The sequence below is a fragment of the Aythya marila genome (assembly GCF_965140915.1).
Source record: "Aythya marila genome assembly, chromosome: 19".
NCBI classification, from domain to species: Eukaryota; Metazoa; Chordata; class Aves; order Anseriformes; family Anatidae; genus Aythya; species Aythya marila.
In genome coordinates, this window is record NC_139060.1 from 8568445 (window position 1) to 8589952 (window position 21508).

The 21508-nt window shown below is 37.5% G+C and overlaps 1 protein-coding gene across 9 annotated transcripts in view; it reads right to left on the bottom strand.

Moving 5' to 3' along the window:
* The window catches only part of SPTAN1 (spectrin alpha, non-erythrocytic 1), a 50430-nt gene that overhangs the window by 11726 nt on the left and 17196 nt on the right, over nt 1-21508 (bottom strand). For 4 of the 9 annotated variants that reach the window (XM_082775809.1, XM_082775807.1, XM_082775813.1 and 1 more), the window contains 30 exons: nt 21014-21151; nt 20516-20626; nt 20005-20082; nt 19688-19843; nt 19147-19351; nt 18834-19015; nt 17766-18009; nt 17440-17562; nt 16443-16660; nt 15610-15702; nt 15086-15220; nt 14447-14595; nt 13100-13159; nt 10573-10771; nt 9445-9549; nt 8627-8650; nt 8280-8315; nt 6988-7035; nt 6265-6356; nt 5731-5875; nt 5433-5614; nt 5154-5253; nt 4816-5013; nt 4547-4693; nt 3921-4024; nt 3613-3775; nt 3101-3115; nt 1191-1322; nt 702-839; nt 211-315 (listed from right to left, as the gene is read on the bottom strand). In XM_082775809.1, coding sequence (XP_082631935.1) covers nt 211-315; nt 702-839; nt 1191-1322; nt 3101-3115; nt 3613-3775; nt 3921-4024; nt 4547-4693; nt 4816-5013; nt 5154-5253; nt 5433-5614; nt 5731-5875; nt 6265-6356; nt 6988-7035; nt 8280-8315; nt 8627-8650; nt 9445-9549; nt 10573-10771; nt 13100-13159; nt 14447-14595; nt 15086-15220; nt 15610-15702; nt 16443-16660; nt 17440-17562; nt 17766-18009; nt 18834-19015; nt 19147-19351; nt 19688-19843; nt 20005-20082; nt 20516-20626; nt 21014-21151 — 3825 coding nt within the window. The remainder of the gene's footprint in view (nt 1-210; nt 316-701; nt 840-1190; nt 1323-3100; nt 3116-3612; nt 3776-3920; nt 4025-4546; nt 4694-4815; nt 5014-5153; nt 5254-5432; nt 5615-5730; nt 5876-6264; nt 6357-6987; nt 7036-8279; nt 8316-8626; nt 8651-9444; nt 9550-10572; nt 10772-13099; nt 13160-14446; nt 14596-15085; nt 15221-15609; nt 15703-16442; nt 16661-17439; nt 17563-17765; nt 18010-18833; nt 19016-19146; nt 19352-19687; nt 19844-20004; nt 20083-20515; nt 20627-21013; nt 21152-21508) is intronic. The other 5 variants (XM_082775814.1, XM_082775810.1, XM_082775812.1 and 2 more) reach the window with 3 other exon arrangements.

Consider the following 21508-nt stretch of genomic DNA (forward strand, 5'->3'; position numbering starts at 1 on the left):
CTGGAAACATGGGTGAAAAGGTGTGTGAATAATATTATTGCATTATTTCTATACCAACAAAGCCACAGAAATCTGACTACTCTGCAGAGCTACAGTTTTTAAGAAAACATGTTTCAACAAGTGTACGACTGCAGCATGCATTGAAGTGGTATCTGCACAATTTGCTGATTACCAGGAGTTATGTTCCAAAACAAAAAGTGAAAGCAATACCTCATGAGCAGATATATCAGCTTCCAGTAGCTGGTGCTTCTTCAGAAGGTTGTTAACTGATGCCAAGTCCTTCCCATAGTCTTCAGATGCCAACAAAGCCTCCACCTGGGGGTGGGGGAAAAAAAGGAGATGAAGAACAAGCTGTGTGTTTTATTTTCACAAATCCCTTGAAATTGTAATGTCTCTAAAATCATGTAAATTAATTATCTCCTTAACCTTCTACAGTGTGGAAAAACCTTTGCCTCATCACCTGCTTAATTCTTAGGAGATTCTATGCAAATAGGCTTATTCTCACTTATTGTTTATAAATAATATAAAAAACATCCACAAGATTTTTAATCTTTTCAGAGCCTTGTAATAAAGGTTTTTACTAAATAAATCTAGACTTGCTCAAAGGTATACAGCGTTCTAGAAAACTGAAAATCAGCAAAGGGAATAAAAAAATAGAAAAAAAAAACAAGTCTTGCAAGTAAATAATTCCAATCAATTACCTCTGAAAGCCAGAAATCAAAGTCCTTGATTCCAGTATTGAAATTCTGCTGTTTATTAGCTTCTTTCAGTTTCTGACTCTTTTCTGCTGACTTCTGTACTAGGAACTGCCATTGGTCAGCCAGGGCAGCTAGCCGTGCCTGTTATAAAATGGAGAAGACAAATGCTACAAATGAAAAACATGTTCTGATAAATGCAACACCACAATAAGGTACAAGTTTGGCTGCTGATTCCAGGTACACAAACTGTACAGTAACTATTTCATGTTTCCTAGCTATAATTCAGTTTAACATTTACATCCTGATCATAGGACCAGAAAACTTTTCTCCCTCTTAAGAACAAATAAAAATGACTACCCTGATTCCTACTGGATAGTTGAAATAGAATAACTGATATAAATCAAGTTTTTTTTTAAAGGGGTATTTCCCTCCTGTTGTCCAAACATTCCAAACCCAAAACTAAATAAATCTTCTAAGACTTGTTTTATCTACCTTCACAGCATCCTCGCTGCCAGCACACGCTCCTCTTTCAATCAGCGAGTTCCCCATATCGATGACTCCACGGATCCGATCCGCATTGGCATGGAGCTCAGCTTCAAAGGCTTGGTGCTTCTGGTGTTTGCTCTGAGCATGACAAAAATGAAACTATTAGAAACTGGACAAAGGGCTCCTAAATTGTTCTCATGGGCTGAGAAGAGAGCACAAGAGTTGTCTACACAGAGAGGTTTGTGTGTAGTCTGATCCAAAGAAGTTCTCTCTCTCTCAGTAAGCACACTGACTGTTCACTCAGATAGTAACTCATGAATCTGGGTAGCTACCAAGCTTTGACCTAGCAAAACTGTCAATGAGTTGATACATATAACTCAGGCAATATCTTCTGTATTTTACAGATGCCCATGTAACATTCCTTGCATTAACCTTAGAGGTTACTCAAATAAAGCTTTCTCACGTACAATGCTATCACCTCCAAAAACTCCACATACTCTAAGCATAAACACAGTAGCTTTCTATTCCTATAGAAGCTTCACAAATTTCTGTTTCCCTTTGTAATCTATAGGTAGCTAAAAGAAATCACTGCAAAAACCTATCTGCTTTTTGCAGTTTTGATATTACTCAGTCATACTTGACATTATATATTACAGTCCTGAATTAACATCAAAAACTCTATAAAATAACTTTGAACAGTTTAATTTTATTTTTTTTTTGAGTTGAGAACACCATGAGAACAACAGGAGCCTAGGTGTAGGAGGAAGTATGCAGATCTCTTATATCTACACGATCCATCCACCCACCAGGAAGATAAGAATAGCACAAAAATGACAAGACGGAATTTACAAGTATTAACTGGAAATGCTAGTAACATTGGACATGGGTATGCGATGCCCTGAGAGAATGGAATGAAAGGAAATGTTAGATTTGAAATAAAAGATGGGAAATACCATAGCGCTGCCATGAGAAATTCTGCATGAACTGCTTTATTTTGGAAACCACTAATCCTGAATGCTGAGATTAGAAAAACATATCCTTCAAAGCAGTATCTGCCAACACATAAAACTCAATTTAAAAGCTGCCAATTGCTTATCTCCATATAATAACCATGACAACAAATCCAACAATCCATTTCTCTTTTAATATAAAACTCATATTTTTTCAAGTAAGAAAAAAAACTGAATGTACTACAGCCTAAAGCAACAAACACAACATTTGTCTCCTTCCTTACTCTAGTTACATTCCCCCTCTTTGTCATCTTCTTTCATGTAACCTCATTTTACTCCACTCTTTGGATTTTAACAAGTCCTGTCAGCTTTCTACGTGATACGTATCCTTTTCCCAAGGGTTCCTTCTATATTATTCTCTTCTACTACTCTTGTAAGCCATCTAGGTCTACCAGCTTTATTGGTTTCGCCATCTTCAGCCTGTGACTCTAAAAGCTCAAGCTAAAAGAGCTGACATCACATGTCATGGGTTATATCACCACCACTCTAAATTCAGAAAGGAGGTTGTCATGCCTCATAGCTAAATTTCTAAAAAAAGGATAGGAACCCATTTTTCCATGAGCTAACTCCTACCCCTCCACACACACATAAAAAAAACAACCAAACCTAAAAAAAAACAAAACCCAAACCAACCCTGTATCACTTATGCATCACAAATTAAACAGATCATGCAGAACACCTGCAAAACAAATACATAAATGATGCTGAGTAGGCATTAACAGAAAAGCCACATCCATAACATGAAGATCAATAGCTGTACCTGCATGAAGGTCAATAACTAATAGAAAACAAAGAGATTGCATGAACTGATGGATGGAGCAACAGACTGCAACCAGACCTTGTGCTCACACATAAGCTATACAAAGAAAACAAATTCACATACCGGGGCTAGTCCAAACTACTTACCAGCAGTTTGGAAAGCTATAAAACAGATTGAGAGAAGAAGTAGTTCAGTGCATTTATACTACTTCATAAGCCAGTATTTAAACACAGGAGGTAATTCTAAGTAATTATTCTCTAATACTGAAAATTGAGTGAGACTTATATTTTAGAACATAAGAGAGATCTCATATGGAGATGAGATCCAGGAACTTAGTTTCATTATTTTATTATCTAGATACCAGGAGAAAAACAGAACAGCTACTCAGGAGTATCTTCAGAAAATGTGCTGTTGCAGACACCACATATCTTATTAATTATACGCATCAATAATTATCAAGTGAGTTCTATTTTGGGTCTCCTTTCATGCATAATGCAATTTCTATTTTCTCCTTGTTAAAGGAAGACCATGTCCAACATGGTGTGTTATTCTCTCCCTTACTGAACAAGAACTCCTCTGAACATGTTCTTTCAAAAAAGAGTATACTTTGTGAAGGTAAATATTTCAATTTGATTTCTAAGCTGAGAAACATATTCACCTGGATATTAGTGGGATCCTTATACGACTCATCACTTGCAGTTTGGAGCTTTTCACTGATCCAAGCTTCAATTTCATCGACATCACGACTGAACTGCTGTAGAGTCTGAGATTCTCCTAGCTTAGATCTCTTCTCAATCATTTGAGCTTTCAGACGAAGCCACCTGTAAACAATTAAATACATGTATAGAATGAAAAACTAGGACTGCACAAAGCAGCACATTTTACAGCTGCAAAATATTGCCAAATACCGTTCTCTTTCACAGTTAGTATCTGCATCCAATCTCACAAGGCTTTCAGCATACTGACCTGTCCAGAACCTCATTGCGTCTGTTAGCAATGACTCCTTTCGCATAATGGTCTGCAGAGATGAGCTGGTCAGCAAAAGACTGCAAGACAGCAATTTTCTCTTCCTATTCAAAAGAGAAGCCATAAATTAGAACAACTTAGGTACTTCAAACTGGAATGGAAAAAGAGCTTTTGGTGGTGTGGTGTTTGTTTGTTTTTCTTTTTTCTCTTCTCTAAAGGAAGACTATCTTCTACAGGACTGGAAAGTTCGGATTCAGAACACCTCTCACCTATGGCATTTAGGAAAAAAAATATCTTTTGGACTTTGTAGTATGATCTCAGTAAAAGTTGGAAGTTTTCTTCTACAAAAAAATGAAAATATACTTTTTTTCTGCTGTAAAAATAAACAATTTTCAAGTAAGAAAGAAATTTACACAAATACCTGCCATACTTCCCACATCACGTTTGTGGGCGGTGAAATCCATCCCTGTCTGCATTAGCCACTTCTGAACTGTTGGTGCAGATCCCAAACAGCTCAATACTTAGAACCAACCTTTAGAAACCATACACAGTAGTAATTTCTTGTATTAATAACCTGCGTAAGAAAAACTAATCTGTTCCCCCCTCACTTCGGATACCCTCCTCACCTGGACGTTGATTGCCTTATCAAAATCTTCGTGTTTCTTGATGAGTGCCTCCACGCTGTCTAAGGAGTCTCCTTTATCTTCTGTATTTAGGAAAGCCTCTCGGGCAGCCATCCAGTTTTCAGCTTGTTCACAGTCCCGATGAAACAGCTACAGAGAAAAAACTCCAGAGCATGAGAAAGACAGACCATGAACACTGCTCATCACCATGATGGAACAAACTCTTACAAAAAAAAGGACTTATTTTTATTTTTAGAAATGCAGCAGAGTACCTGCAGTTCTAGACACTGGTCTAGCATCATTCTGCGCTGGACCCAGGCCTTCTCCAGGTCTGTCCGTTCTTGTTCTAGAATATCCAGTTTCTCCTTGATCTCTGGACTGGCATAGTGACCACGTGCCAGAAGTTGTTGTCCAAACTGTTCAAATGCCTGGAAAGTGCCAGCTCTTGCATCTATTTCAGTGCGGTGTTCCTGCGTGGCACAGAAATGTGTTAACAAATAAATAGAGGACAGAGCTGTAATTGATCTATTTTTGGATCTGTAAGTGGAGAGTGTAAGAAAAATAAACATCTGTTGATGCTTATGATACACACTCACAATCTTTCACATACCTGGTGCCTTTCCAATAAAGCTTCAGCTCCAGTTACATCCTTTGCAAGCTCATCTGAGGAGACCAGTCCCCGGATTCCATTGATCCAAGACATAAGGTCCCTGCAAACACAGATTAAGAAACAATTTTTCCCTTCCTCCACTAAAATAAGCCGGAACAGGAAAAATAGTTCTTTTTCAAACCCTCCCCAGAAATATTCCTGTGGAACACTGAGCCATATATACTTCAGTGGTAATACAGCAGACAGACAAATTGGGGAGAAGGGAGATAGACTCTTCACCTGAAATCACTGAGGAAACGCTGCAGGTCATGAGAATCTCCAAGCTTCTCTTTGCGCTGGTCAGCACGTTTTCCCAGACTATTCCAAGCCTGATTCAACTCAGTGCATTTTTCTTGGAGATCTTCAGCAGATTCTGGATGTGACTGGATCAGACGCTGGGCAGTTTCACCAAGAGAGTTCACCTAGAATTAAATAAAATAAAATAAACACAAAGAAAATAAGAATAATGTTTTATACAGTTCAATTATCTCTGCTAGACAAAAGAAACCTTATGGTTTTGTCCCCTTCTCAGCCTCACCTTGTCTCCAAGAGCTGCTAAGTCTCTCTCAAAGCCTTCATGTTTGCGCTGCAGAGCCTGCACACTGGCCAAGTCATGTCCATAATTGTCTGTATTTAATGCTTGATTCTTCTCCTCTATCCATTCTTTTGTTTCATCAGCATCTCTGATTTGAGCAAAAGGAAGGCAGAAAGAGAATTAAAATGGAGGCCACGCTAGGATCTCTGTTACCCAGCAGGTTGCTAATTTCTAGATAAGCTCTAGTAGTTGATGATTCTATTGAACTGCAAGATGACACAAGTGAACTCTGGCAAAATAGGACAGCAGTTGAGATCTCCCAAACCCTCAGTAGTTCCATGCTCCCATGTTAACAAGCTTTTATTTTTCTAGGAAGTATATAAAAAAGTCTTCTTGTTTTACTGGTGGCCCAACTTGCACTAAACAAATTAGGGGCTGAAATATGACTTGTTTGGAACAGGTCCCACTATGTTTTAGAACTCTTAAAAATAAATTATTTTATTGATTTAAAATCAAATACGGATACAAACACCCTACCTGTGGAATCTCTGGACTTCGTGAGCACTGCCCAACAGCTGGCTTCGCTCCTCTGCTAACTGCTGCAGAGACCTCCAACGTTCATTCAGTTCCTGAAAAACAGCAAAAATCCATCTCCACACTGATACTGCAGAATCACAGTTTTTTTTTAATAGCATTTCTGTTTAAAGAAACTCTTGTGTTGGGCTCGCTGAAACTTTATGATGTCAAACAGAAAATGTACCCAGTAACATGTCATTCACTATGCTTATCACCCCCTTTTTCATTTTGCTGACACCTGCAAACATGCTGACTACCCCTTCTTCACGTCCATCTTCATAGTTTTTTTTCAGGGGTTTACTAAGGACACAGACAGCAATGCTGGAATATTTCCTAAAATGGTTATGCTTATGTTATTTGGAGTATATAAGCAAATTTCACCAGTCAATAACAGTGCAGGTGAAGTATTCTGCTTAATTTCAGAAAAATGCACAAATTCAATTAGCCTGGTTCAAAAAAAAAAATTAAGGGTTTCTCCTGACATAAAAAAAAAACATAGAAAAATATTTTGTGTGTATAATAAAATACTGATGTAACCTGAGAAGTAATTGCCGTATGTTAATAATTCACTCAACAAGTTCATTCAGGAAGACTTATAAAGGGTAATGAAAGACAAGAACTACAGAAAGGTAGGTGAAAAAGTTCTCAGCTTTTAAGTAACCTCAGAAAAAGTTGTGTTATTACCTTGATTGAGTTAAATGTTGCCACTGTGTGTACCATCATACGTGCAGACTGCATGAAAAGGCAGAAATAAAAAAAAGTAGCATTAAAGTCTACTTTAACCAATCAGAGCCAAAATCAGATTGAAAGAAAACTTAAAAATCCATAATGACTTGCCTTAGGTTAAAACCACAGACTTTGTAAAATACAACTATACAAAATGCATGAAGAAAGAAATACTACAGATTTTAAAGGTTTCAATGAAAACTGTTGAATTCTTTTAATTTTTATATAATTCTTTATAAATTTTTAGAACACTGTTTTGAATACAGTGTTGTTTATGAAACACCAACAAGAAGCAAGTAAAAACTATATTAAGAATATTACTTGCAATACCTAAGGTATTCTAGATCAGGGTAAGAACAGTTAGACATATATATGCATGTGAATGCTATCTCATTTATGTAATTTCAAAAAACAACAACTATCTTAATAAGGACAGAGAAAACTTCAAAATATTTTGATGCATTAGCAGGTAACTGCTATCCCATTGTAAGCCACTAGCGAATGGAGAAAGGCATTGTAGAAAAGGGCTAGCAATGAAGTCGAAGTCAGAGATACTGTGATACACTCAGCATATTCCTTGCTAAAGAATTATTGACAGAAACAGCTTTGATTTTCAGAAATGAAAACATTTCCATCTGCTCACTACATTAAAAACAATCAAGCAAAACACATGCAAAGTGAATGGGGAAGATTTTGCATCTAGTGGCCACGTAATACCTAAAAACTTTGGTATAAAAACTTGGATCAGCCTTATAGTACAAGCTCAAAAAGGGAGTTTCCTTAAAAAAATGACTGCCAGCAAATTCTCTGTTGGGAATCCACTATTTCAGTTATTCTTATAATCATGCTTGAAAAATTGAGAACTGACTGTGACTTTTAAAATGCAGAGCAGAACCTATATGGCATCTTTCTATATTGATAGGGAATTTGTATGCAAGTATATGAAAGTGAATTCCTGCTTACTGCTCTGCAAGTTTTTGTAACCTCCTTGCTGAAGGAAACAAGCAAAATTCAATCTAAATTCAGTAAACCTAGATCAATACCAATTCAAAACATTTGTTCAGACTATGACATCACCAAAATCGCTTTGGCAAGTCTCAAAGAAAAAAAGAAAAAAGGAAAAAAGGGCATATGAGAAAGTGGATGGTCTATTAAAAAAAAAAAAAAAAAGAAAAAAAGAAAAAAAAAGATGACATGCTGTAGTTTTTGATTTACTTTGCCATTGTTTGCTAGTAAATGACGACACCTACCTTCCAAGGAGAGGCTGTCTTAGAATCAGTTTCATCCTGTTTGAAAGAAGTGAAGAAACAACTTGAAATAGGAATGATATCAGAATGTATTTTAAAAACTCAGGTATCTCCTTGTTTGAGCCTTACCAACATAAATCAATTTTTACAACTAAGTATTTTGTCATTTTGGGTTTTTGATTTGTGGAGTAGAACACTCAGTAAATAAATGGATGGAAGATGAGATCATCTTTTTACATCCATTCAAAATCATTATCGAGTTCCGTCACGGAAATGGATTACAATCACGGCTGAACCTCTACTTGTACATCCCAAAGTGTTAAAAATGCAATGCCGAAATTAACACTCACCCTGGGCATCATACCATAGACTTCCTGCAAGGAAAAAGAAAAGGTGCCTTGTTATTTTCTAACAGAAAGGAAATTCTGACTGTTTTTAAGAAAGGGAGGATATCAGGAGATACGCTTTGAGGTAGCTTCTTCCACAAAATGGTTACCAGCATGTCATAAAGTCAAATATTGCTCTCACAACTTGTATGTGCAGCAGAAATGGGAGTTTGACTAGTCAACATTATGTTATAACACATCCTCTTAGGGCTTAAAAAATAGACAAGCTGCTTCAATACTCTTTTGGCAGTGTATAGAATTACTTACAGAAATAGGGAAATATGTAACAAGTTTGCAAAAAAAAAAAAAAAAAAAAAGAAGTTGTTTTATTAAAACAAGAAAACAGAAAACCCCATCATTGTAAACTGAGCTAAATTATATTTCTCTTTTTCCCTAGCATTATTGCTGTTTTTCCTGCAAAGAAATAAAGGCTGAAATTTCATATTTATATGAAGAAGTAAAGCTAATACATGGGATCCCCATGACTTTTAATATTATTTTAAAGACATTAAAAAAAGGGGGGGGGAGAGAGAGAGCTCTAGATAGTGCAATTTGATACAGCACTATTTAAAAATAAACAATTCAAAGGATGCCCTTGTGCTGGCCATACTACAGAACAGGCACTAAGTGTCTCTGATTAGAATGCCAGTATTATCAGACCAGAGAGCAAAAATGAACAGCTAGAATCTTATAGCGATACACAAAGTAGAATAGACAAAAGAAAGGAATAAAATCTTTCACTTCTCAAAAGCATTAGAGTAAGTCAGAAAAAAAAAGTGGACCTGTTGCTCTACTGCTTGCACTTCCTCTGCCATCAGTCCTTCTGACTCCAGGTCATTTGCAACCTTGTTTATGTCCTTCAGACGTGACTCATTAGCTTTTAGATCCTGCACAGAACAGTAAAATTCACAGCGTTAACGTTCACACAAGCAAAACACGTGGATTAAGTTTGCACACCAGGGGTGCCACAAGGTACACAGTTTGTAAGCAGCAGGAATTTAGCACACTTGAACTTTCCAGTTACCAGTGAATACAGAATGCACGAGAGTCTATGCCAAGAAATCCCAGCTGTCAGCACCAAGTGTCAATGAATTAAATAAATGCACTATCAGAGTTTTCCTTACATGAAGTTAATTAACAATCAGCCCTGGAATTCCCTTTTAGCACCGTATGCCTGCCAGTTTACCAACACAAGGATCCAACACTAACATCCATACTACTGGATAAATAAGCTAAAAAGCAGATTTTAAAAGTACTTTTACTGAGACACTTAAAGTTCCAGCCAAAAAGACTGACAGAAACCTTTCTATAAAGTAGAAAGAAAATCCAGTTAAAAAAAGAAACACTGGACAACTTGTATTTAAATTTTAATAGAAGACATATTTTAATATCAACCATTAGCTTAAAAAATGAAAAACAAAAACCAATTCCAGTAACTGCTATTATCTTCTCATCTCCACTATTAGGCTGGCTCAAACCTTTAGCCAACTTTCAAGATGTATAAAATGGTCAGGCATCTTTGCACTTCAGTGTCCAGTATCTTACCAAAGTGGACAGAACGATAATATATGCACAAGCAATTCTTTCATATCTCATGCAAAGTAAAGAAAAATTAAGAAGTATTGCAGAAGTGTCGTGAATACTGAGAGAAAAATAAATAAATAAATCCAAAAGCCTAACAGCATTTTGAAACAGAGAATTATTTTAACATATCCTGTCCAACACTCTACAGCTGAAAACTAAAATGCACATTTCCTTTCAACAAAAAAAAGGAATAGAAATAGCTTAACTGAAAGTCATGCTTTACACAAAATGGAATTCTTTCAGAGCTTGTTAGGTTCTAAATTTTAGCTCTAAATTATCAACGACCTATGACCCAGAAGCACACATTATGCAGCATTACAACATACCTTCTGAAAATCGTCAAATTTCTTCTGCAGCACCTCGACCTGCTCCAAATCAGCACCCACTTCCTCATTTGTGAGTGCAGCTTCTTTCTCATTGATCCACTGCTGAAGCTCATTAGCCTCACGGAAAAGCATAAATTTTTTGCAGCTTTTCTCTAGCATGCCTTTACGTTTTTCTCCCAGCTCAAGAAGAGAATGATACCTGGAACAAGGAGAAAAGGAAGGCAGGAGAAGTCAAGACTGAACTGAGCAGTCTGAGCAATTAAACAGGTGCTGGTATCACCAAAGATATGGGAAGTCCCTGCAGTCTACACGTTGCTATTCTACAGAATGATCTAGTTATTCACAATTAGGCAAATGTAAATAAACTGCACGTTTCTCCACTATATGGATAAGCACACCAAAATGAGACCTCCCACATGCAACACTTTAGTGGGCAAAGGCAAACCCCAAATCCCAGCTCGGGTCAAGGTAGGTTCTTAAGCTACAGCAGCAGTGCAGTGCAGGAATGACTGCACAGGATACACCAAGAAAAGACCTTACTTTCTAAGAAGTATTTTCCTATAGTACATCAAGTTTGCCATCAGATTATTTAAATCCACTAGCCTGACAGCTATTGGACACAAAATGTCTTATCTAGGCACTATTCAGTGCAAAACCTGCTGAAGGTTTAAAGGAGGTGTTATTTCTTTGATAACAAAACTACATTAAACTGGGAAAACACATCAATTTTATATTTACATGTGCTACTTTTATGTCTGTGGAATTCCAACATCAGTGAAATTATTCCTCGCTTAGATTAGAAAAAAATGCAAAGTAAAACATCTAAAGTGCTTAAATTGCTTTGAACAAGCAAATAAACCTTAAAATACAACCACAAAAACATAACAGCATCACTGTATTTAAAAGCACAAGAAAATTGATGTCTCTAATTTGATTCCTGATAACCAACTAGACAGAGATGACCCTGTAAGACCTTTCCCGAGCTATTATTGAGAAATGTCAACAGAAGGCTACAGTCGTTATTGATCTGAATTATAAGTCTCTTTAGCAATGCAAAATGCCTGTTTTTAACGAACCTTGCATTCAGAAAAGCCACTAACTCCCCTTCTTATTGTTACCTTATTTTTACCTTATTTAAGTCCTCCAGAAGATGAGTTACTCCAGCTGCCTCTTGTAGGCTTTTGCATATTCTGAATCAGGTTATAAATTGCTCTACTACAGTAATCAACAGCAGAACTGATTCTCATTACTAAGCCATGAATATGTCCATTCTGATGTTATTAAATAATATAAAACATGGCTGAGACACCTGCAGGGGCCTCGGACGGGGATACAGCAGCTCTCCAACATTTTCATTTCCTACCTCGGGGCACACAGGTAAATCATAAGCAATTACCTCCCAGCTTGAGGAGCTTGATGATGTCATATTTTCCTAACCAGTAACTCAGAAATGACAAAGGCTGCTGAAGGAAAGCCTTGATACCCTGGGCTGTTATATGTCAAACTGATAATCAGCTCTAAGCCTCTTCACGAAGCTGAGACTTCATCTCAGACTTTGTTTCCTGTCTATTCTGATTCAAGACTGGATAGAAAGGAGCTAAGGATCGGATCTTTCAAATTAGGTTTGAATGGAAACATCCTACCCTGACTTCACTTGCAGGAGCTACTGCCATACAGGAAAACACTGTTTTGAAGCCTGCCCCAACTATAGATGCTTGCTTCAGCAGACAATTTAAAGCATTAAATACTTTCAAAGGTCATAGAGAACCTGGGGCAAAATTCCATTAGAAACAGACCTTTCCTCTAAGTTACTTTGCAATGCTTCAGAGACTAACAATGGTTTCATTTTTGATCCTCAGCAAGTATGTTCTCTATGAAAAGACAGCCAGGAACAGCCAAGGAACACTACTGCTTTAGAGCTCCCAGCAAATTTCAATAATGTAACGCAAGGTCAGTATTTTTTCCTGGAGACTTGAATTCGAGTTTGAAAAGTAAGCTATATTACAAATAAAAGAGAAAAAAAAAATGCATCCTACATAAATAAACTACTGCTTTTTGATGACCTGGCATGAAAGTTACTTTATCTATGTTAACTCCATCCTTCCCAAACTCTAGGGCATTTATGTGTGATGTTATACTTGGTATATAGGTTTTGTGTGTATTTATATAAACAAGCAATTCTACCTGCACCTCAAAAAATGCAATGTATGCATTTTAAAGAAAACAGCCTAGATATCACTAAAACCTCATTTGGTAAGCAAAATCATTAGAATGGAAAATAACACCAACGACCAATTTAGCAGTGCAGACGTGACCAATAAGATAAGCAGCTGGCTGAATGGCTGGCTGTAAAGAGCACATGAAACACATACCATGGACAAACTCATCTACACTAAAATAATTCACATTGCAGAAATTGCTTCCTTCATGTCTCTTTGGAGCAGCTTTCCCAAAGAAAGAAACAAAGGGAGAATGAACAGTGACAGTATGGAGACAGGATGGTTTAGAAAGGGCTAATCCTACTCACAGTTCTTCGACCTGTTTCATACGCAGAGATACACTGCCGACTTCCTTAGTTATGAGAGTCCTGCACAGACAGAGGGAGCACAGCAAATGCATGCAAAAAATTAGTTAGATTAACAAAAATAATGAAAGCAGCAGCTCCATCCATGGGTCGTCTGTGGTAGGAGATGGTTAAGAGTTCACATTTAAATGGAGAAAATTAGATGTCATTCAGAAGCAAACAAAGCAAATCAGACCAGAGTGCAATTCACATGAGGAAACCTCAGCAGTACAGTTGAACTCTCTCTATAAGGACTCCTCGTTTCCTGATCACTGTGCCATTAAAACTGAAAGGTGGTCCCCTCTCTTTGGCTTTAAAATAAGACACCATTGTTTTAGTTCTTAAAAGCTTCAGGCAAACCCATATGATAGTTACACATCATTAAAATCCTGAACCATCCTCTCTTCTCACTGGTACAGGCTACTTCATTAGTTTGGTGGTTTTTTGTTTTTTAAAACCAGGAGCTAAAGCTAGTAATTATTGTATGTCATTGTAATAACTGGTGACTCAAAACAACTGAGAAGAAAGAAATTCTCATGAAGAGTGACAGCATAACTATGTCACCAGATGGGAGTATGCACAAAACTTACAGCTTCGGCTTCCAAGTGGCTTGATAAGATGAGCCAGTAGCTCACAGCTATCACTCACAGCCCTGCCTTGAACTAATCTACTACTACCATGTGCTTTAGGAGGTCATTACCAAGCCGTCACAGTTTTCTCCATTTGCAATGGCGTGTTCCTCTTTAAATAAATAAATAAACAAATAAAGGAATGGGAGTAGGCTTTCACCCACGTTATGACAACAAATAATGGCACCACGTTTCAGGAAGAAAAGCAAAAAGCTAGCACTAAGATGGCTGCAGCTCCTAAGGAGACATCTGCAGAGGCAGCCCTGTATAGGGAGGGTACTGTACTTTGGTAGCCAAATTTAAGAAAGCTTTTCAAAACAGATCACACATTAAGAAGTGACGACTACAAATACAAGAGCTGCTTAGGACAGATATAACTCACAAACAAGTTTAAGTTGTTAAGTACAACAACAAAAGAAACACATAAAATACTGAAGTCAGACAGCAAATTGAGCTCAAGTGTCATGAATTTTACAGTTAAAAATGGGAAAAGCAACAGGAATATCTAGAATAAGAATACCATGACTCAGTATGGTGCCCCTAGTAACGGAGCCCCTCTGTTTTGCTCCAATTAATTACACCCTAGCATAAGAGGCAACAACCTAAACTTCGGGCATATGTGAGACAAAGGCCAAGCCAGCAAATACTGGATGGGTGTTGTATCTTATTAGTTAGATCTTACTGGTTGTCAATTTGTTCCTGTCGCAAGGCTATACTGCCCTGCTCTTCCAGGAGATTCTCTCGGGATGCAGACTGGGCAGGATCTAGTTTTTTCACGTAGGCAGCTGGTACAAAGCCCTGACGGTCATTAACTTCAACCTTCCACCAGTCCTGGAATGAAGGAGAAAAAAAAAAGCAACCACTGTGAGGCAAGCACTAAACATAAAGTATGCTGTGTACCTGAAAGGTGGCAAATTAGAGGTTTCTACTAACACAAGAAAACAAGCTTGTTCTTTTTATGGAGGTCATTTCAAACTGTCTCCTGCAGACATCTAGGTCTTACTTCCACTTCTCTCATTGTGTTTGGTAAAAATTTCCACAAAAAAAGGGAAAAGATTTTCTTACAGACACATGACCTATGGCACACGGTGTTTATCTGACTTGGAAAAGCTGGCAGCTATAAAGGAGACATGAGAACGAGCCAAAGAGGTATGCTAAAGTGCTGAATGGGAACAGGGACAAAATGTGCAAATGCTTTACCTTCTCTGAATGCTCTTATTCAAAAATAAGCAAATTAACTAAAAAAAATAAAAACAAAACCATTCACCAAAACACATAGAACAAAGTAAGAGAAGCAGCAAACCAGCAGACAACAGCATACCTTGTTGGTGCTGTTGAGTAAGGTGAGGATATCTCCTTTTTTCATAGTCACCTCCCGAGGACTCTTCTCTTGGTAATCATAGAGTGCCAGAACAAGCTCTTTTCCAGTTTCATCATCAGTGGGAGCAACTTGTTGCTAACAAAGGAGCAGAAGGAAGATGAGTAGAGATGTAGAAATTGTTGCATGCTTATGACAATCAATGTAACTGTCCTATAAATTACTTCTGCCTTACTTAAAGCTACTGTAAATGCTTTAAAATGATTCCTGTTGAAATAAATGTAGTAGAGATGGACTTATTTTACATGCTGTCTGGGTTCAAACCTCGAAAACGACCACACTATTCTGTTTTCTTCCAATGTAACATAGTAGTCTGTTACAATTATTAAAAGAGAAAACGAACTTTGTTATGAGAAAACTGGGTACAGCCTGCAATAACTTCTCAAAAGCAACAGCTGTTATTAAGCTTTGTCTTTGCCTTCTGCTGACCCAAGAATTTTAGCAACGTGATTAGCATCTTTCCTTACCCTGCATGACTGGGCCTGTTCCCTTAACGCCTGTATGCTGCTGCCGTAAGCAGAAAGATCAGACATCAAAGCTTCATGTTTCTTCAGAAGAGCCTGAAAGTGAATGATAAAAACAACATGTACACCTAGCCATTTTTACAGATGTTATTCTGCTTAAAACATATACTTTGGCTCCATACACAGGCAATGTGGGTTTTTCAGAGCTGCCAGACTTCTGACTCTCATGAGAATAGCTACTTCTATTTATTCACAGGCTAGATAGTCATCCAAATGCTTCTGATGCTTTTCCTCTACCTTATCTCAGTAACGCTCTTTTGTTCTGACTAAGAGTACTACATATAACTCTGGAAACAGAAGGAAAAATGCCTTTAAACTGCAGTTAATTTCAATGAAATGTCAGTGCAGCATCTAGGATGTGGTGGTTGGCCATGGAATGATAACTGTACAGCAACTTTTACACAAAAAATGACTTCCAGACTGATAACTACTCAAAACCAGACTCATACTGAAATGCAACATCACATCAGGCAGGAATTTACTCATATTAATCTCATTATGCTGTACAAAAACACTATAATATAGCAAATGCAAATGTAAACTTTCCTCGCAATTGGTTTAATATACTGAACAGCAAAATTTCATGTACAATAATAGCTAAGATATAGGAAAAACTGCCATTGCCTTTTGACTCTGAGCCAAAATTCAGCTTGATGCAAAAATTTTCCACCCTTTTTCATTAGAATCCTAAAATTATCAGAGTGCCTTATTTTCTTTGCCAGTGGACAAACTTCTTGCTCTATTTGTGCACAACTGATTTAAACAACGTCAAATACCTCGGCTGAGTCTTCATCCTTCCCATAGTCTGTGCTGCCTACAATGGGCTCCTTTTCCCTCATCCACGATTCTGCCTCATTAGCATCAGCAAAGTACTGCTGAGCTTGCAGAGAATCCTCTAGATCTTGTCGCCGTTGAGATGCCTTTGCTTTCAGAGAGTCCCATTTTTGGTTTAGCTCATTCAGTTTGGTTTTCACATCCTCGGCAGCAAAATGTCCTATGCAACAAAAAGAGGAGGCTCTGAAGAACTTAGAGACATAAATAATACAGACTAAAAGGTTATTTGTATTTTGTGAAAGTCAGAAAACTTAGACCTGTTTAAATTTACATAGCCTATTCTGACTGGAATGAGGAAAGCATAATTCAACTTGTCTTTTGGCTCAGACTGGAAAACACCGCACCTGTCAATCAAAATGTACTAAGAATATTTGAATAATTTAGAACAACACAAGCCGCACAATAATATTTCTTCTAAATGATGAAACAGAAAAGGACATATCTTTCCAGCTGACAAATATTATTTCAGATGGGTATTCTGCATCCTGGAAACGGAATTTATTTTAGCATTCTGGAGTTAAGAACCCAGTCAGAAATAAAAACACGTGCTTATTTTAAAGCAGAAATGGCTCTTACTGTCTGTGGAAGATCTTCTCTTACATCATGATTACATATTACAGTTACAAGCCTTTAATAGCTTTCAAAAATGAAGACTTCAGTATCATCAGCACAAAGTTCCTAAATGACTTGAATAAGAATGACTGTGTTCTGTCAAGGGCAGGTGCAGATCTGTGACAATGGTGACAGTTTCCCATCAAGGAATATATTTCTACTTCCAAGTGAAGGAACAATTAGAAGTTCATCCTGCTAGCCGGTACCCCTCTACTTCTCAGATAAAAACAGGCAGTAATTCTTAATTGTACAGGGCTAGAGAACACTCTAGCCTACACAAAGACTCTTGGATTTCCTGAAAGACGAAGAATAAAAAAAGAGACATACCTTCTTCCACCATAGCATTTCCTTTCTGTGTGACGGCTTTAATGCGAGGCTCATGGCCTGCGATTTCTGCCTGCAAAGCCTGGTGCTTCTTTAGCAGATTCTGGACACCAATTAAGTCCTTGCCTGAAAAATGTAAAATTGTTAACCAGTTAATTCAGAGTCATCAGACTGAAAAAAATTCAAGGAAGCTGCAACCAGTGCTAGAAAACCTTGCAGAGTAAATACTATCACATGAAGACAGAGCACAATAAAATCTGAGTTACCCACTGACATTGTAGCAGTAATAAAATTTAATGGAATAATTAAAGACACTTGAATGCACCAACCTCGGTTTGTTGAGGCAGCGATAGGTTCCTTTTCCCTAATCCAGGTCTCTTCATCTTCAATGTCACGGAAAAGCTGCTGAAGGCGAAGAGAATCTGCAAGTTTCTGCTTGCGAGCTACCATAGGATCCTTTAGAGCTTCATATCGAGCTACTAAAGCTTCTTGCTTCTTCTTGATATTGTCAGCATCAAAGTGCCCAGCATCTTGGAACTGGCGTGCCTGGATGGTAATGCCATCTATACGATCCTAAAATTAATTCAGGAATAACGTTATGTCAAGACCTTGATTAAATTTTATCACTTTTTACTGGGTGCAGTGGCTAAGAACATATGAAGAGTATTTTCAGGTCTTAGCTAAGAAGGTATACTGTGGTAGAGGAAGAGAACCTCAGCTGCACACTGACAGTGCAACACTTTTTTTGTAATAAGTCTGTCTCAGATGATATTCAACAGATTATGTAAATGAAATGGTTTTTAAACTGTCAATTTCATAAAATTAAGGCAAAAGATTTTTTGAAATTACATTAGTTTTACAGATGTGCTACTCTAGATGAACCATTTTTCGACTGTTACCAACTCATAATTCCAGTCATGTGGGCTTAGGCTTTGCTGATTTTCTTGCTGTGAATTTAATTCTCCTAAAGATTATTTGCTGTAAAGGTCTGTATTTAAAAATGGAACTGTTCTGCCTTCCCTCCCATCTCTTATAGAGCTGGATGACAACAATATAAGTAAGAATAAGCTATCTGCAGACAAGCAAGAATTTGCAAATGGAGACTCTAAGGGAGAATTATTACCCAAAGCACAGCACACCTTTTTAAGTTGGTATTCACTGAACAAAACTGTATTTAACATTTTCTAAAAGTGTATTTTTGTCAGTCAGGAAGATACTGTTCTTATTGATGTCAATTTACATTTCAGTTCAAAGTTATTTCTGATAAATAAACAGGGAAGCTCAAGCTACAAAAATCATGAAAATACATATTCTTACTATCATCTGCCAAGGTCTCTGGAATGAATATTTTCAAGTGAACAGAACTCAAGGGCAGTAAGAAAAACTATTCCCCTCACCTGATGGGCAGCAACATCTGCTTCTAGCAGGGCATGTTTCTTCTGAAGATTCTGAACACTAGTAAGATCTTTCCCATAATCATCGGAAGCCAAGTGCCCCTCTACTTCATACAGCCAGAGCTCAATGTCCTCCACATTGCGATTAAACTGCTGCTGTTGATTGGCTTCACGCAGCTTTATACCTGAGTGAGAAAGAGTGATGAGGAAAAGGTGACTTGAGTTTTCCACTTCATTTAACTCACTTCCTCATCTTCTCCCAGCTAAACTCTCTACGAAAAGCATTGTCTGTATTCCTCCTACAAGTAGGTCTTACCTTTGAGTTCAGTGGCTTCTAGAAGTTTCTTCCACAAGCTGATAACTTCATTCATGCGAGCTGCCACTTCATCAGATGCATAGTGATTGACATCAATCAGCTTCTGGCCAGCTTTCTCCAGTGCATCAATACGACTCTGATTAGCTGAAAGCTCTGCTTCAAAAGCCTGATGTTTCTGAACTTTGCCTTGCAAGTTTGATGGATCCTACAGATAAAGAAAGAAAAAATCAATCCAAAATTAGTATCCATAGAACTGAGAAGAATTTTTTAAATTAGAGTACGCTTACATACATGCTAAGATGTCACAAGAGGATTTGGTGCCACAAATATACCTTTGAAATCAGAACATTTAAGCTATTGAATAAGCATGATTACAGCACAACGGGACAATCTTCCTTGGGGCCAGGAAGAAATTAGAACTCTTCCTGTTACCATTAATACTGCCTCCTTCAGCAAAATTTGGCTGATACCGTATCATTAGACTGATTACATTACACTTGGTATCGTCTTAAAATTATTCTGATATCCGTTTTGTTTTTACCTTGTAAGCCTCATCAGTTGCAGTTTTCATTTTTTCATTAACCCAACTCTTTAGCTCATCAGAATCTCTGAAAAACTGTTGTAGATGGAAAGAGTCTGCCAGTTGAGCACGGCGGTACATAGCTCTTTCATGAAGAGCATTTCGGCGGTTCAGCAGCTGAAAATAAAAAAAAAGTAATGATTTTCAAATTCTTCAGAGTGCAGGAATGACCACTGTATCTGTTCTTATGGGAGAGCTCCTTTGACTTATCCCATATTGCATTTATACTGCTTAAAACAATAAAGCAGAACATGATTTAAAGTCTGCAGTCTACTTACAGCATCTCTGCGTGTAGCAACGTCATCCATGGCATAATGGTTATTCTGAATCAATTTAGTAGCAAACTCATCTAATGCCTAGAGAGAAAATAGTTTTCTGTTTATTTCACATGAAAAAATTGTTTGTGCAAGTTTACATAGTAAATTAATTCTCAAAAATTCACAGTAAAACTAACATACAGCCATTAGGAAAGCTATTGTTAAAACCCTTTTTATCTGTACCATCATCTTACATGTAGAAGATGGCAGCTTTTGATAAATCATCATTCATGTTATGGCACAGTATGCCAGCACTGGGTTACTGAGCTCTCTAAGGTAGCAGTTAAGCCATATCCTAACTTTTCCACTATTAATTTTTCCATTTTACAATAGTACATACATCACTCATAACAGTGGATTTCGCAGAGCAAATCCCATTATTCTCTGTCATCCTTCAACAATGTTTCCTATCAACAAATTCACTTGTTCTATTTCTTGCCCCTTTAGTGATCACCTAATGTAAATGTCTTACTGTGATTTTCTCTTCCTGGGCACTTAGGGATTTCTCAAAGTCTTCATGCTTCTTTAGAAGAGCCTCCACGCTATCCAGAGAATCACCAAGGTCTTCATTCAGCAGAAAAGCCTAAAGTAAGGAAACAAACACATCATTCGTTTTTGTGTTTCCATCCTCAGCTGCTCTAAAAGACAACCCAGGCATGATCAATGATATTTCCTACCACATGATTGGGAAATGTAGGATGATATCCTGGGACTGTGTTCCCTGAACACATCCAACAGCCAAAGGTTCTGAATAATTCTATTTACCTTCTAATTCAAAAAGTATTTTATGAGAGTTAACAAACACAGAAGCTATCTTAGGCGAACTTGTCTCAACTTATAGTTTCAGCATTAGATGGAAAAGGTCACTGCAGCATTTTGGGCAGACACATAAATAACTGCACACAGCATTCTATCCATTATATGTCTGGTGGTAATCACTCCCACTAGGAAATAATAACAATGCACTCACTTCTTGTTTGCTCATCCAGTTGTCAACTTGTTCAGTATCTCTGTAGAAAAGCTGCAAGTCCATGCACTGTTCATACTGTTGTCTGCGAAGCTCCCATAGCTCTAGCAAGGCAGCTCTTTCATCTGAGAGAATGGTCAGCTAAGGGATTGGGAAGAGGGATATATAATATTTTACTTAACAGACTGGGTAATTTCCATCTCAACATAAAATCAAGACGGAACACGAAAAAAAACACATGGTTAACATTAGACTGAAAATAACCTCCTGCAAAAAGAGTCATTCTTCTCTTACTGACATCATCCTCCTCCTCAAACAGGGTGAACCTTTCCTCAGCTTATCAAGCTTAATTAGCGACTACCAACTTCTGACTTCTGTTAGAAACGTCTCAATTTCTATTTCTATTTGCACAGAGATAATTAAAGGACATTCACTCCTTTTTGACTGAGAAGCTATTTGTAAGAGAAGATCATAAGCAAAACATTCCTCCCTCTCAGC